This window comes from Balaenoptera acutorostrata, chromosome 8, assembly GCF_949987535.1.
Source record: "Balaenoptera acutorostrata chromosome 8, mBalAcu1.1, whole genome shotgun sequence".
NCBI lineage: Eukaryota > Metazoa > Chordata > Mammalia > Artiodactyla > Balaenopteridae > Balaenoptera > Balaenoptera acutorostrata.
The window spans coordinates 75885406-75898591 of NC_080071.1; the positions used below are offsets into that span (position 1 = coordinate 75885406).

The 13186-nt window shown below is 57.8% G+C and overlaps 1 protein-coding gene across 2 annotated transcripts; it reads left to right on the forward strand.

Annotated features, from left to right (window-relative positions):
- The first annotated feature begins 517 nt into the window (after positions 1-517).
- Positions 518-13186, forward strand: WNT6 (Wnt family member 6). Of its 2 annotated transcripts, none has more exons than XM_057551554.1 (4): positions 518-811; positions 9949-10169; positions 10407-10741; positions 12417-13186. In XM_057551554.1, exons 1-4 carry the CDS (start codon positions 732-734, stop codon positions 12876-12878), a joined length of 1098 nt encoding a protein of 365 aa, XP_057407537.1. In that variant the 5' UTR covers positions 518-731; the 3' UTR covers positions 12879-13186. The 2 variants fall into 2 exon arrangements, with proteins under 2 accessions (XP_057407537.1, XP_057407538.1); XM_057551555.1 differs by lacking the exon at positions 518-811 and adding an exon at positions 2718-2799.

The following is a 13186-nucleotide window of genomic DNA, read 5'->3' on the forward strand; positions in this document are numbered from 1 at the left end:
AGCGCCCGGGGCCAACTTCCTCTCCTGGCCCCCGCTCCAGCATCCCACTCCGCACCGCCCCCCAACCCAAACTCCCTCATTCCTGGGAAGTTTTCTCTCTTTACAGTCAACAAACCTGTCAAACGTCTCCCTTCCAGCCCGTCCCCCATTCCTCAGCTCCTCTTCCTTCCCCCGCTAACCCTTCTCCACCCTACTTCCCTGCCCCTCCTTGCCCCCGACTCCGGGCGGCGGCCGGGGGCTCCCAGGCGGTGAGAGGCGAGGTGAGGGGGCGAGGCGGGCGGGTCCCCCAGCCACGAGCGCGCTCGGGCCCCGCCCCGGGACCTCGCTCCCGCCCTCCGCTGAGCTCCGCGCCCGCCGCCCCGGGGCGCTCGGCTCCCTCCCGAGAGTCCCGCCGCCTGACTGTCGCAACTGCCACCCCCACGGCCCCCCTGCCCCCCGCCCCCGCCCCGGCCCCGCTCCCCTCCCACCCCCGCCCCCGGCTCTGATTTCTTCTCCCGAGCGAGCTCGGCAGGAGACACAGGCGCTGGCTGCCCCGTCCGCTCTCCGCCTCCGCCGCGCCCTCCTCGCCCGGGATGGGCCCCCCCGCCGCCGCCGCCGCCGCCGCCGCCGCCGCCGGAGCCATCGCCTCCCGGCCGCCGCCGCCGTCGCCGCGCTCGCCCTGAAGCCCGGGCCCCCGCGCGCACCGGCTGGCCCCGCAGCCTCGTCCCCCGGCCCGCGGTAGAGCTGTCACGATGCAGCCGCCCGCGCCCTCCCGCCTGAGGCTGCTGCTCCTGCTGCTCCTGTGTCCGGCGCACGTCGGCGGACTGTGGTGGTGAGTACTGCGTCTGACTGTCCCCGCGGGGCTCCTGGAGCTCGAAGGTGGGGACCTCGGGACCGATAGTGGGGCTCTGAATTGCGCTCCTGCCGCCTCCGGGCTCTACCTGTGCGCAGAGGCCAGCCGCCAGGCAGCTGGAGGCGTGAGGGGGAGGTGCGTGCCGCTCCTGCCAGCCTCCTCCAGGGGCACTTCTGAACTGCCACTTAGATGTGCCCACACACCCCCGCTCCCCCCTTACATTCTATTGTATTTCCTTCTCCAGTGTCCCACCCCAGGTTATGCGCCCAATCCAGGTCACCAAGGAATTGGCAGATGGGTAGGAAAGACATCGGGGAGACGGGCAAGATCTGTAGTCTGAGATCCGAATAAAAGAGTCTGTGAGGAGGGCTTTGGATTTAGGGGAGGAGGGCTGGATTTGGGGAAAAGAGGGGAACAAGGTGGGAAGCCACAGGCAGGAAGACTCAAACAGCTGCCTCTTCCCCGCCCTGCTTTGCCCACAAACCCACCAGCTTCTGTCTGGGCTCCTCCAGAGTGGGCGGTAGGGGCGGGAAAAGGAGCGTAAAGGGGAAACCGAGTCAGAACCTTAGCTTTCTCTACTTCCTCCTCCCCGACCAAAGAGGAGGAAAGGCAGGAAGGGACCCAAGCGTATGCCCTTCCATATGTAGGGGTCATGGGTGAAAAAATGTGCAGCTCGGGACGTACTGGGAACCATGGAGGGTCCTGGCGGAAGGGAGGGAGGCCTGGCCAGCCAAGGGTTGGGGAAGTCCTCCCAGACCTAGCCTGTCGACTTGGCCCTAGCTAGAGCAGACGCCTAGGCAGCTAAGGTTGCGGAAACTTTCGAGTCTTGGGAGGTGGACAGAGGCTGGGGTGGTGGGTGCCCGGCCGGGACCGCTCAGAGATCCGGATCCCGTAGACTTTTTTTTCCTTCTCAGTCTCAGGAGCAGCAAAGACCCGCCCGGAATAGTTGTGTTTAGAGAGGAGGGACTTGGACAATACCGCTGGTGCATCAGCCAATCGTAAGAAGGCAAGGTCTTGTCTATTTGCATATCACCATGTCACTGGCTGGATTCTCTACCCTCCACTCCTCTCCCACCCCGGGATTTGGAAGAAGGGGTGGGGCAGGCAGATCCCTCTCTTCTAGGAAGATAGCTGGATGCCCACACAGGGAGCTGCTGGCCACCATCCCACTTCCATGATGTGGGAGAGAAGTCCCTCAGGGTGTCGCTGAGGGGACAAACTGAGGACGACCTAGGTCCTGGCTAGGGAACATGCGTCCTTTGATCCGGACTTAGAATAATGCAGTAGCAGCTTTGAAATAGACAGACCTGAGATCTAATCTCCCCCATTTGTTAAGCCTGTGACTTCGGGCAAGCCACTTCTCCCTGCTCCCAGATGTCTCAACTGTAGAATAGGCAGTCAGTCCCCCTAGCTGGCAGGCTCCATAGGAGGGTTATGTGGGATGACCTACAACATAATTGGACATTAGGAGGTGCTCCTAAATGTAAGTCTCCTCCTCGACACCCCAGGTTCTGGCCAGAGTCCCCATGGGTGAAAAGGGGGATTAATTTAAATGTAAAATCCAGGGTCCCCAGCAAAATTTTGTAAAGGGATCTCTATCTCTTGTTCCCCATGCACACCTTTCCTAACTTTGCCTTTCCTCAAGGTATGGGGACAGGAGTCTCTCCCTGATGGCTGTTGCCTTCCCTTCCCCCTGCCCCATTTGTCCCAATTTTCTCATCCTTCCAGTTAAAAATACCACTTCCTCCATGAAGCTGTCTCTCTGTCTTTCCTCCCTTGCCTTCTCTGTGCTCCCACTGCACTCCATGCATTGGGCAACTATGCCAGTTATGCATTTTACTGACAACCATCTCCTCTTGGGTCTCTTTTCCCTGCTCCTGGAAGGCCAAGCGTTTGTCTTTAGGGCCCTGAAGACTGAAGGTGCTGAGGACAGTTTTTTGGAGTGTTGCTGAGTTCATCTTTCTAGGGTTTGTATCCATAGGGGTTCCTTTGTTTAGGAAGGGCTGTTGGGTGGGAGCCACACCAGAGGGAGAGAGACTTGGTCCCCTGGAGACTGACCCTGAAGCTGGAAAGCAGGGAGTGGGGGAGGAGATGAGGAAGGCAGGTGTGGGAGAACACAGAGGCCTTCATGGCCACAGCTGCAGGGCGAGCCGGGTGAAGAGTGAGGGGTTGGGATGATAAGGTGTCTGGCGAATGCCTCACTCAGATGCTTCTGAGAGGCTCCTGTCATTCCTTGCTCCCACCCCGGAGGCTTCACCATAAGTAAGAGCTTCTTCAGGCCAGGAGATTCCAGGCTGCTCCCTGATGTCTAGGACTGGTTTGCTGGACCTCTTCTCTCTGCTTCTCAGAGAAGCCAAGCCAGAGCTCTAGAGGTGGACAGGAAAGCAGCTGGCCTCGCAGCAGCCCACTGAATTCCACGCTGACATTCTAGCAGCAGCCAGGCTGGGAGGAGACAGGACCCCAGGAACTCTGAGCGACTGGACTGTCCCTGTTAGGAAAGGAGGGTCCTGGAGGAAAGCGGCCCAGGCCCTGGAATAGGCTCAGGGACCTGGCTCCAGGTCCCGGAGAAGTTTCCCTTCCACTTTCTTTCCCCCTCCCCCATCTTCTCCAATGCAATGCATGCTTTCTAAACTCTGCCTCTGGCCTCTGTCTGTCTCTCTCCCATCTGTAACCATATCTTTGTGAATTGCAGAATCCCAGATTCCAGGACACTGGCCAGGCTCTCTTGAGGTCATCTTGTCCAGCTTACTGCCTCCAGGCCATCCAGCCTATGCTCTGGCCCTGACAGATCCCGTTCTGGTCATCAGCTCCCACCTCTCCTATCCTGCTCCCTGCCCCCCTTCCATCCTCCCCCGGGAAGTTCTTCTCAACGTCTGACCCATCTTTATTTATACGTCCAATCAGTGGATGTAGAAAATAGCTCACTCTCACAGAATAGCCAAATCAATCTCCCTTCTTCTCCCTTCCTCTTTCCTCTTTCTGTTGTATAGTTTCTATGAAAGAAACTAACCCTCCCCTTGTTCCACTAGGAGAAGTACCACTCAGTCTCACTCCCTTCCCCCATCTCATCTTGCCTCCCTTCCCTATGGAAACAGGAACAGACGCCTAGGACAGCCTCACCTCTGGTCCCTCGGGGAAGCAGGGAAAGGACCCAGGCTTCTTCCCGACACCCCGGTTTTCCAGTTGTGACCCCCCCCACCCTTTCCCATCCCCTCTTCCTCTGGGGCCCCTGACCCTTCATGGGCACTCCTGTGGCTGGCCCCCACAGGCTCAGGATGGGGCGGGGGTGGGGTGGCCATCCAGCCCCCCCTCCAGGCCTCCCGCCTTGGCAGCTTCCCCTGGAGGGAGACAATGGGGCTGTGAGCAGAAAAGGGCAGGGGCAAAAGGAGGCTGGCTCGGTCCAGGCCAGAGCATGCCCTGAGCCCACCAGAGTCCTGGCACTGTGACATTTCCTGCGGGGTGCAGCCCCCTCCTGCCCTGTTCTCATCAGAAGCCAGGAGTTGGTGGGGGGAGGTCAGTGGGAGGCTTGATCACCAGGGCCCAGTGAGGGGGATTCCAGAGTGTGTACTTTGATGGAGAAATCCAGCTGTGGAGGGGATGAGGCGAGGGTGGGGTGGGCAGCCAGGCCTCGGTCAGGCTGGCAGTAGGGCACCCAGCCAGCCAGAGCAGGAGGCACTGGGGAACGCAGAAGCCGGCACTGGGGAACGCAGAAGCCGGCCCCGGGGGCTGGAGAGGGCGCCCTCTAGCCTGCGCCGTGGGGGGGTGGTGGTGAGATCTTGGGTGCTTCCCCTGGACTGCCTGAGGAGGAGCTCAGGGAGGGAAAGGTCGCTGGGAGGGTTCTTCACCCGCTTTCCACCTGGCCTCTTTGGCTGGTTTCTCCAGCTCGGAGCCCTCTGTTTAATCCAGAAATTAGATCTAGAAAGGACTTAGAGATCATCTGGTCCAATCTTCTCACTTACAGTGAGAACTCTAGCCAAAGCTCAGGGACAGGAGGTGACTTGCCCAAGGGCCCCCAGAATGCAAGTCGCTGAGGGTTGGGACCGGGAGCCCCCCTCCTGATGAGTACCGCACCCTTGTGTGCTGTGGGGCTCAGGAAAGGGGTACAGGGCCTTCCACGGGCCCCTTCTGCTCCCCCATCCCCACCCTCACACAGTGCTCCCCACCTCAGCGTGGGAGAACAGAAGGCACATGACGGATGCTCACCGGGATATCCAGCGGATGGTCACTGTGTCCATGCCTTTGCCTCCCACAGCCCTGACCAATGGGAAGTCCTCTTCTGCCGTAAAGTCATTCAGGGCAGGGAAAGCCCCTGCCTCTTCCAAGAGCAATGAGGAGGAGAGAAGTGTGAGGAGGTGGGAAGGACAGCACCCAGGACGGGGCAGAGAGAACCAGATTGGGCTGCCGTGGTGGTGGGGGGCCGTGGGGAGGCAGGGGTTAATGGAGCTAGGGCATCACTGGCTTTGATGTGGTGGTCGGGGAGGCGGGAGGGACGGGGGGAGGGGGAGCAGTAATTACCGAGTTAGACAGAGCAGGACAGGACAGGCGGGCCGGGCACAGGCCCGGGCCCAGCTGCCTCAGCAGCCGTCAGGCAACATTTTTCTGCCCCTTCTCCACCACCCACCTCCCCCACCCCTGTGCAGCCCCCGCCCACGGCCCCAGGGCTCAGGGCTCCCTCTGCTGGCTCTTGGGAGTGAGGGTCAGACTAAGGAGTGTGGGGAACTAGGGGGGGGTGCTGGCTGTGAGACCCTTCAGAGGAGCAGGCATCAGAAGGATCTGTGATCCTCTTGGCCTCAAGAATCCACCCACCGAGGAGCCCTCGATGGGGAAGGGAGGGGTCCTGGAGGGCGCTCCTGGTCCATGGGCTGGGCTGACAGGGGAGGAGGAGACACTGGGATCCAGGCTAAGTAAGGGCAGAGAGTTGGAGAAAAGCATGTTCTCAGGAATTCACAAATGCTGCCTGATTGCCGTGCGCTGTACAGGCCCAGGAGATGATTAAGGGTGTGAATGGGAAGACAAAACACTTGTGGAAGTCCACTCTCTGGACAGGCTCTTTTCACATGTAACCTGGGAAGTAGGCAGGTATTATTTATTTCCATTTTACAGTTGAGGACACTGAGGCTCAGAAGGTTAAGTTTCACCATCCATTCAACCAATGATAAGTGCCAGCTTCCCTTGCTAGGGACTTGCTAACATCACAGAACCAGCAAATGGCAGAGCCCAGATCCAAACCCAAGTCCGATGGCTCTTCAAACCCCTGAGTATGTTCTGCTAATGACATTTAGTTCTTCCTGAGGGCTTTGTCTCGAATGAGTTCATATCTAATTGGAGAGAGAAGACAAGAAAACATGACAAAATAATTATGCCCCTCGCAGCATAACAAGCACCCCCCCAAAGGAGTGACACTTGGAGTGATGCAAATGGGGGAGGTCAGTGAGGGCTGGGGCCCAGGGGAGGCTCCTTAGAGCAGGTGGGATCTGAGGCGGGTTTGGAGAGATGCTGGGTGAGATTTTGATGACTTAGGGGTGGCGAGGCGGTGGCTCTGAGTTAGCCAACCCTGCTCAGAGTAAGGGCTATGTGGAGGATGGTATGCGAGGTCACATGAGGTATCTGAAGACCTCAGGTGGCCATTTCCTCCAGTCCCTTTGGTTTTTAAAATATTCACCTAAATTTCTCGCAGCGGGGATCCCTCCACTGAGTGGCCAGGATCAGTCACCTCTCTTCTCATCTTGCTCACCTGTACAATAAGGGTGAAGTGGGTGGAGCTGGACTAGAGTATCTCTGACATTCTCTTCCGCCCTCTGAATCCAGGGATGGAAAGGTAAGTTAGGCCAGAAACCCGGGCCTCCAAGGCTTAGATCTACAGATGTTGTCAGTAGGAACTGGCTGGCCCCTGATGCCACCTCACTTGGCTATTTATTCTGCCAACCAAGGTCCCTGGGAGGGAGATCTTGGCACAGGCCATGCCAGCTAGAATGGCCAAACCCAGGCTTGTCCCATCTTGTCTACATACTGATTTCTTTTAGGGCTAGCCTTGTTTTTTCTATGCCCAGGAGTGGCTATTTGTTTAGGATCTCAGATCCTACATGTTATATATTATATATTTCCTACCACCACTGTGCTCCAGCCACCGCCCCCGCTCCAAACACGCAGATGCTCCCAAACGGGCACATCCTCTCTGGGCTGATCTCAGACCAATGCTAACTCAGGGGCCCCCACAGCAGAGTTCATTCCCTAAGGAAGCAGAAGGGAAGGAAGGAGGGTAAAGGAAGAAGGGAGATGGGGGAGTTCTTTCTTGATGCTGTTAAAGATGGTGTTAAAGTTAGAGGGGATATTCAAGCCTCTCTTGCCAACTCCTCATTTTTCTGAAGCCCAGAGAGGGAACTGATTTGCCCAGAGTGGCTCAGCTCACCCAGAGCTGACAGAGACCAGGGTACAAAAGCGAGGTCTGTTGTTTTGCCCAATGCTCCTCTGCCAGTATGCTTCAGAGTTTCCTTTCCTGTGACTTGAAGATGGGAGTGAGGACAGGAGGGCAGGGAACAAGCTAGTCCCTTGGGATTCTAGCCGCTACTATTGCCCATCCCTCCTCCTGACTGGCTTGTAAACAAGTCTAGTTCCCAGGCAGCCAGCCAGCCTGGGGAGCCAGACCTGGACCAGAAACTGACTCTGGGGCAGCCCCTCAATGCTGTGAAGGGCCAGCCCCACCTCCTGGAGGGCCCTGCCCCTCATGCTCCTCCTGATTCCTCTCCTATCTCAAGCTCCTGGGAAAAAGACAAGGTCAAGAGGTTTTCCCCTTTCTTGCCTGCATACTCACACCGTCTCCTACTTTCCTAGTGCAGGAGGAGGGAGAGGAGAGGGATAGGGCAGAGTAACCTTGGGAAGATAAGGCCAGTCAGCCTTGGGAAAGCAGGGAGTTAGCAGAGGGCAGGACTGGGGAGGAGAGAGTGGGGAACTTAGCAGCATGGGGGTGGGGCAGGGAAGGTGGGTTTGCAGGGCCCCAGACTCCCAGGTGGAGTTCTGGACATGCAGGTGGCAGAAGAGGAGCTGGACAGCTGTGGGCAGGCCCGCTTCCCTGCCTCTGAATGCAGCTGGGGAAAAAGAAAATGTTTCAGGAAGCTAATTAGGAGTCATGAAACCACATGTGGACAGGGACCTGGGCTCAAGTGAGGACCTTCTCCTTAGATGGCTCATTCATTCATTCAAAAACATGTATTAAATGGTATTCATTGTAGTATTATAGTAATTGTTCACAATATGCAAATTTTCATTAAAAAATGGGAGGGGGGGAATACAAATTAAGTAGCTAAAAATCTGCCATGGGAGATAAAAGAAAATGACAGTCCTAACTCTCAAGGTGCTCGCTCCATAGTCTTATCTGCCGACCTTGTACAACCATGCTGGAAGCTGCCCCAAAATCCTTTTTGTAATGAAGTGGGATAAGTAGGTGGAAGGGGGAAGGATAGAGAGAGAGAGAGAGAGAGAGAGAGAGAGATAGACAGACAGGTAAGGACAGGGTTGGGGCTGGACCTTCCCAGGCTACAGTTGGAACGCAGTGATGGGCAGGTCCTAAGCATGGAGAAAGGAGGTTCTGGACTATAAGTCTGTCCACCGAGGAGAGAACCTTGGCTCCTGGACTCCTTGGGTAGGGGTGATGACAATAACCTGATAGGGCGGTGGTGTGTGTGTGTCACAGGGGGTGGTCGGAGATCTTAAAGGACTGAGCTTACACATCTTCCTGCAACCACATCTTCAAACCTCACTCCTCAGTGTTGAGAAGTTCTAGCTTAAGACCTAAATTCCTCCTGCTGCTATGTAAGCCCATTACATCTCCTTGCTCTGCGGCCAGAACGTGCCTGGTCAGCACGTACCTGCAGAGCAAATGGGGACAGTGGGGCGGATGCACACGAAGGCTAAGCTGAAAAGTAGGCCATCTTGACCTTTGGCACCTATCCACCAGCATTTTCCTCTACATTTTCTATCTCTTGGTGCCGCTTCTCCCCACCCAAAATTTTATTCTGCCCTCCGCTAAAGGATTTTTGAGTGGTTTCAAATTACCCTCAGCCCCCAAGTGCTCAAATAAGAGCAATCCAATTAAAGTGATTCCACCCAGGTGTCAATACCTAGCCAGTATAACCTTCAGGGGTATGGTATATGGCAACCAAATGGCAGCGCTCTCCTCAGAAGGAACGAAGGCTGAGAACGGAGGGATTTCTGAAAGTGTGTGGAACTTCTCAGAAGGTCTTTACCCACCAAGCCAAACAGCATCCCCTTCCCCAATCAGTTATGTTACCCCCCTGCACAGGGCTTGGCTTGCTGCCATCCTGCTCTGAAAAGGTCACAGACCCTGGAGCAGGAGAAGGGTCAGTGTCACTTACTTTACAACAGTGCTTCAGAGACTCAGTCCCCAGTTCCTTCCTCCTTCTCTCCTGTTCAGGGAAACAGGGGATATCAGGGTGGGAGGGCCCACTTTAGAGATCAAAGCTTCACCTTCCCATTTGACAGAAAGAGAAATCTGGGCTAGAGAGAAGGTATGACTTTCCTCAGAGGCCCCATTCCCTAGCCACTCTAACATCCTGTGGCTTTCTATATCTTTGGGATTGCCACTACTTTTCTAGCATCAGGGCTGATCAGCTGACACATTTCCAGCTTGTGGTCCACTAAGACCAGATCCTTCTCTGTCACTGTCTACTTTTCTTTGGTATCTCTTTATGATATATACTTTCTTTTCTTTGACAGCCTTCTTGATCTTCCTTCGGTTAATTTCCTCCTTGTCTCCCTTTTGGACTAGGCCTGTTGAATTTTAACTTTGGCCTACCTGGTGCCAGGTGCCTTCACCTTGAGTCAAATTCCTATAAGGATTTATTAATGAAGATGTACACAGAAGGATAATACTGAATCCTTGCTCTATAGCAATTTCAGTCCAGAACCTAGTTAAGAGGGGACACACAAACGGAATAGTAAGAGAACCAGACAGGATAATCTCAATTTCAGTTGCGGGGAGCTGGTGGGGGAAGAGACATGTCACAGCTCCTGGCTGTGGGCTGGGCAGGGCTGGTCTCCCTCCCCCTCACCCAAGCTCTTTGAGTTACACCCCTGATCTGCTGTTCTTTGCTTCCCAGGGCCGTGGGCAGCCCCTTGGTCATGGACCCTACCAGCATCTGCAGGAAGGCACGGCGGCTAGCAGGGCGGCAGGCTGAGTTGTGCCAGGCCGAGCCGGAAGTTGTGGCCGAGCTGGCGCGCGGCGCCCGGCTAGGGGTTCGAGAATGCCAGTTCCAGTTCCGCTTCCGCCGCTGGAACTGCTCCAGCCACAGCAAGGCCTTTGGGCGCATCCTTCAGCAGGGTCAGTGTGGGGAGGAGACCAGGAGGGGGCTGCTTTCTCTTCGCTGGGGGATCAGAGGAGAGGGTGGAGGTTTGGGTAGGCTGCCTGAGCCCCACTTCTCCCACGGGTCAAAGGGCACCCTGCCCTGATCCTGTCTCCCAACCCCTCATCACACTGCCTGGCCCACCGCATTCCCCCAGGACCCAGCTTTGGTCCTGCTGTCTGACTGCCCCTCCCTGCTGTCTGACTGCCCCGCAGACATCCGGGAGACGGCCTTCGTGTTTGCCATAACGGCCGCGGGCGCCAGCCACGCGGTCACGCAGGCCTGCTCCATGGGCGAGCTGCTGCAGTGTGGCTGCCAGGCGCCCCGCGGCCGGGCCCCGCCCCGGCCTCCCGGCCTGCCAGGTACCCCTGGGCCCCCGGGCCCCGCGGGCTCCCCCGACGGCAGCGCCGCGTGGGAGTGGGGAGGCTGCGGCGACGACGTGGACTTCGGGGATGAGAAGTCGAGGCTCTTTATGGACGCGCAGCACAAGCGGGGACGCGGAGACATACGTGCGTTGGTGCAACTTCACAACAACGAGGCGGGCCGGCTGGTGAGTCTGGGCAGGGATGTATAAAGGTGTGTGTGTGGAAATGTGTGAGTGTGGGTAGCTTTGAAAGGATGTGGGAGAGTGTGGTATGTGTGGAAGACTGAGTTTGTGGAAGGGTGTGGGGAAGTGAGGGTGTGAGTGAGGGTATGCAGTGTAGGAGTTCCTTAATGTGTGCGGGGGAGCCAGCGTGGCCATGGGGACCACTGGGGAAGATTGGCTGGGGGCCTGGATGGGCAGGTGGGAGGGGAAGTGGCCAGCCTAGAAGAGGGAGTTACTTGGGGGGCCTGGGAGGGCCTGGGGCTGATGGCCCAGTGGGCAGGGTAGGGAGGGGACACCCAGGGAAGAGGACCCAGGGCCTTTAGGGACCTCAGGTAGGGAGGACATTCCTCTGAGACAGGACATGTGGGGCAAAGCTTGGGGTGGGTAGGGAGCTGGCTGCCAGGGCAGGGGCAGAGGAGGGAGACAAAGGCTGGGGATGAAAGAAAGGATAGAGGCGAGGTAAAGGTATGGGGTCTGGAGGTAGGGGAGCCGGAAGAAGTGGGGGAGGCCTGGAAACGGACTAAACAGGTCCAAGGGAAAATGCGCTTGGAAAGGAGTGAAGAATGAGAAGTAGATCCTGATGGTAGAAGGGGGTCAGGCAGAGGCCAGAAAGCTGTGATTGAATCTGGGCACTTAACTGGCTGCCCAGCAATCCCAGACCAGTCCCTGTCCAGAGCCCTGGCAGCCTCTCCCCTTCCCTCTGTGATGATGAGGGTCCCATGAGCTCCTGTTCAGGGACTAGAAGCAGTCTGAGTCAGATGTTTACAGGAGGCGATGGGGGAAAAGAGAAGGGGCCTGGGAGCAGGAGGGAGATGTACAGGTCTGTAGATCAGGTTGGCCCCTGGACTCTGAGCTTCTGGAAATGATCTTCCTGGGGCATCTGACCCCTTAAATCTCTAGTGGGGTTGTGAGTCTTCGACCCCAGCTTCAGACATAAATAGTAAATAAAGGGCAGGACTCCTGGGTTCCAGTTCTCAGGAGTGCATCCACAGTGGGCCCTCCTGCACCCTATGCCTCAGTTCTAGGTTGTGCTAGGGACACCCCCCCAACACACATCCTATGTCTTCTAGGGTTCCGGCCTGAGGCATTGGGCAGGGGGGTGAGAGGGGGACCAGAGAGGAATGTCCAGACAGGCCCACATACCTGTCGGAGAGGGTTGGGGAGGGGTGGCGGAGACAGAGCCCAGGCAGCCTGCTCTGCCTGGGGCCCTGAGGAGCAGGAATGAGGGGGTTGGCCTGGCAGGAGGAATAGTGTGCGACAGCTGCCACCTTCCCAACCCCCCTCCCTCCAGGGAGAATCTCTCCCCTGCTGTCCATTATGCTTTCTCCCCCATTCCCTGGCTTTGGATCCTGGAACCTCTACGCTGCATACTGACCCCCCACTCCCCACTTCTCCTACTTCTCCATCATTCTTCCTACTTCTCCATCATTCTTCCTCCTCCTCTCCGGGCTGTGGGGCCCTTGATTTCCTCCTCCCCACTTTGCGCTCTCCTGTTTTGTTTGTTTGTTTGTTTTTGGTCTGCTCTTTTCTTTCTTTCATCCACCACCCTTCCCATCTTATTTTCTGTCGGTCTTCTGGGCCTCGCCGCGTCCCGCCTTCCGGATCTGTCTCCATCCGCCCGCTCCTCTGCTCCCCGCAGGCCGTGCGGAGCCACACGCGGACCGAATGCAAGTGCCATGGCCTGTCGGGCTCATGCGCGCTGCGCACCTGCTGGCAGAAGTTGCCCCCATTCCGCGAGGTGGGCGCGCGGCTGCTCGAGCGCTTCCACGGCGCCTCGCGTGTCATGGGCACCAACGACGGCAAGGCTCTGCTGCCCGCTGTCCGCACGCTCAAGCCGCCGGGCCGCGCTGACCTACTGTACGCCGCCGACTCGCCCGACTTCTGCGCCCCCAACCGGCGCACCGGTTCGCCGGGCACGCGCGGCCGCGCCTGCAACAGCAGTGCCCCGGACCTCAGCGGCTGCGACCTGCTGTGCTGCGGCCGCGGCCACCGCCAGGAGAGCGTGCAGCTCGAGGAGAACTGTCTGTGCCGCTTCCACTGGTGCTGCGTAGTGCAGTGCCACCGCTGCCGCGTGCGCAAGGAACTCAGCCTCTGCCTCTGACCCGCCGCCCGGCTCCCCAGACTGCGCGCAGAGCAGCCTCTCGGCACCTGCGGGACCTCTGGGCGCCAGCAGGGGGCGTTGCCAGCTTTCCCCTGGGAAAGTCCATCTCCCAGGCCTCTCTGGAAACTGTGAGGCGGTGGGGCTTGAGATATACGCCCGCTCATCAAGGCCCAGGGCACCGGAGGAGCCTCCAAGGGGCGCTCCCGGGGGCTTCTGGGGGAGACTATACAGACCTTCTCTCTCCTCGGCCCCCAGATAGAAACCAAAGAGCCAGTTTCTAGGCCTCGGGATGCGGGGCTCCTCCGAAC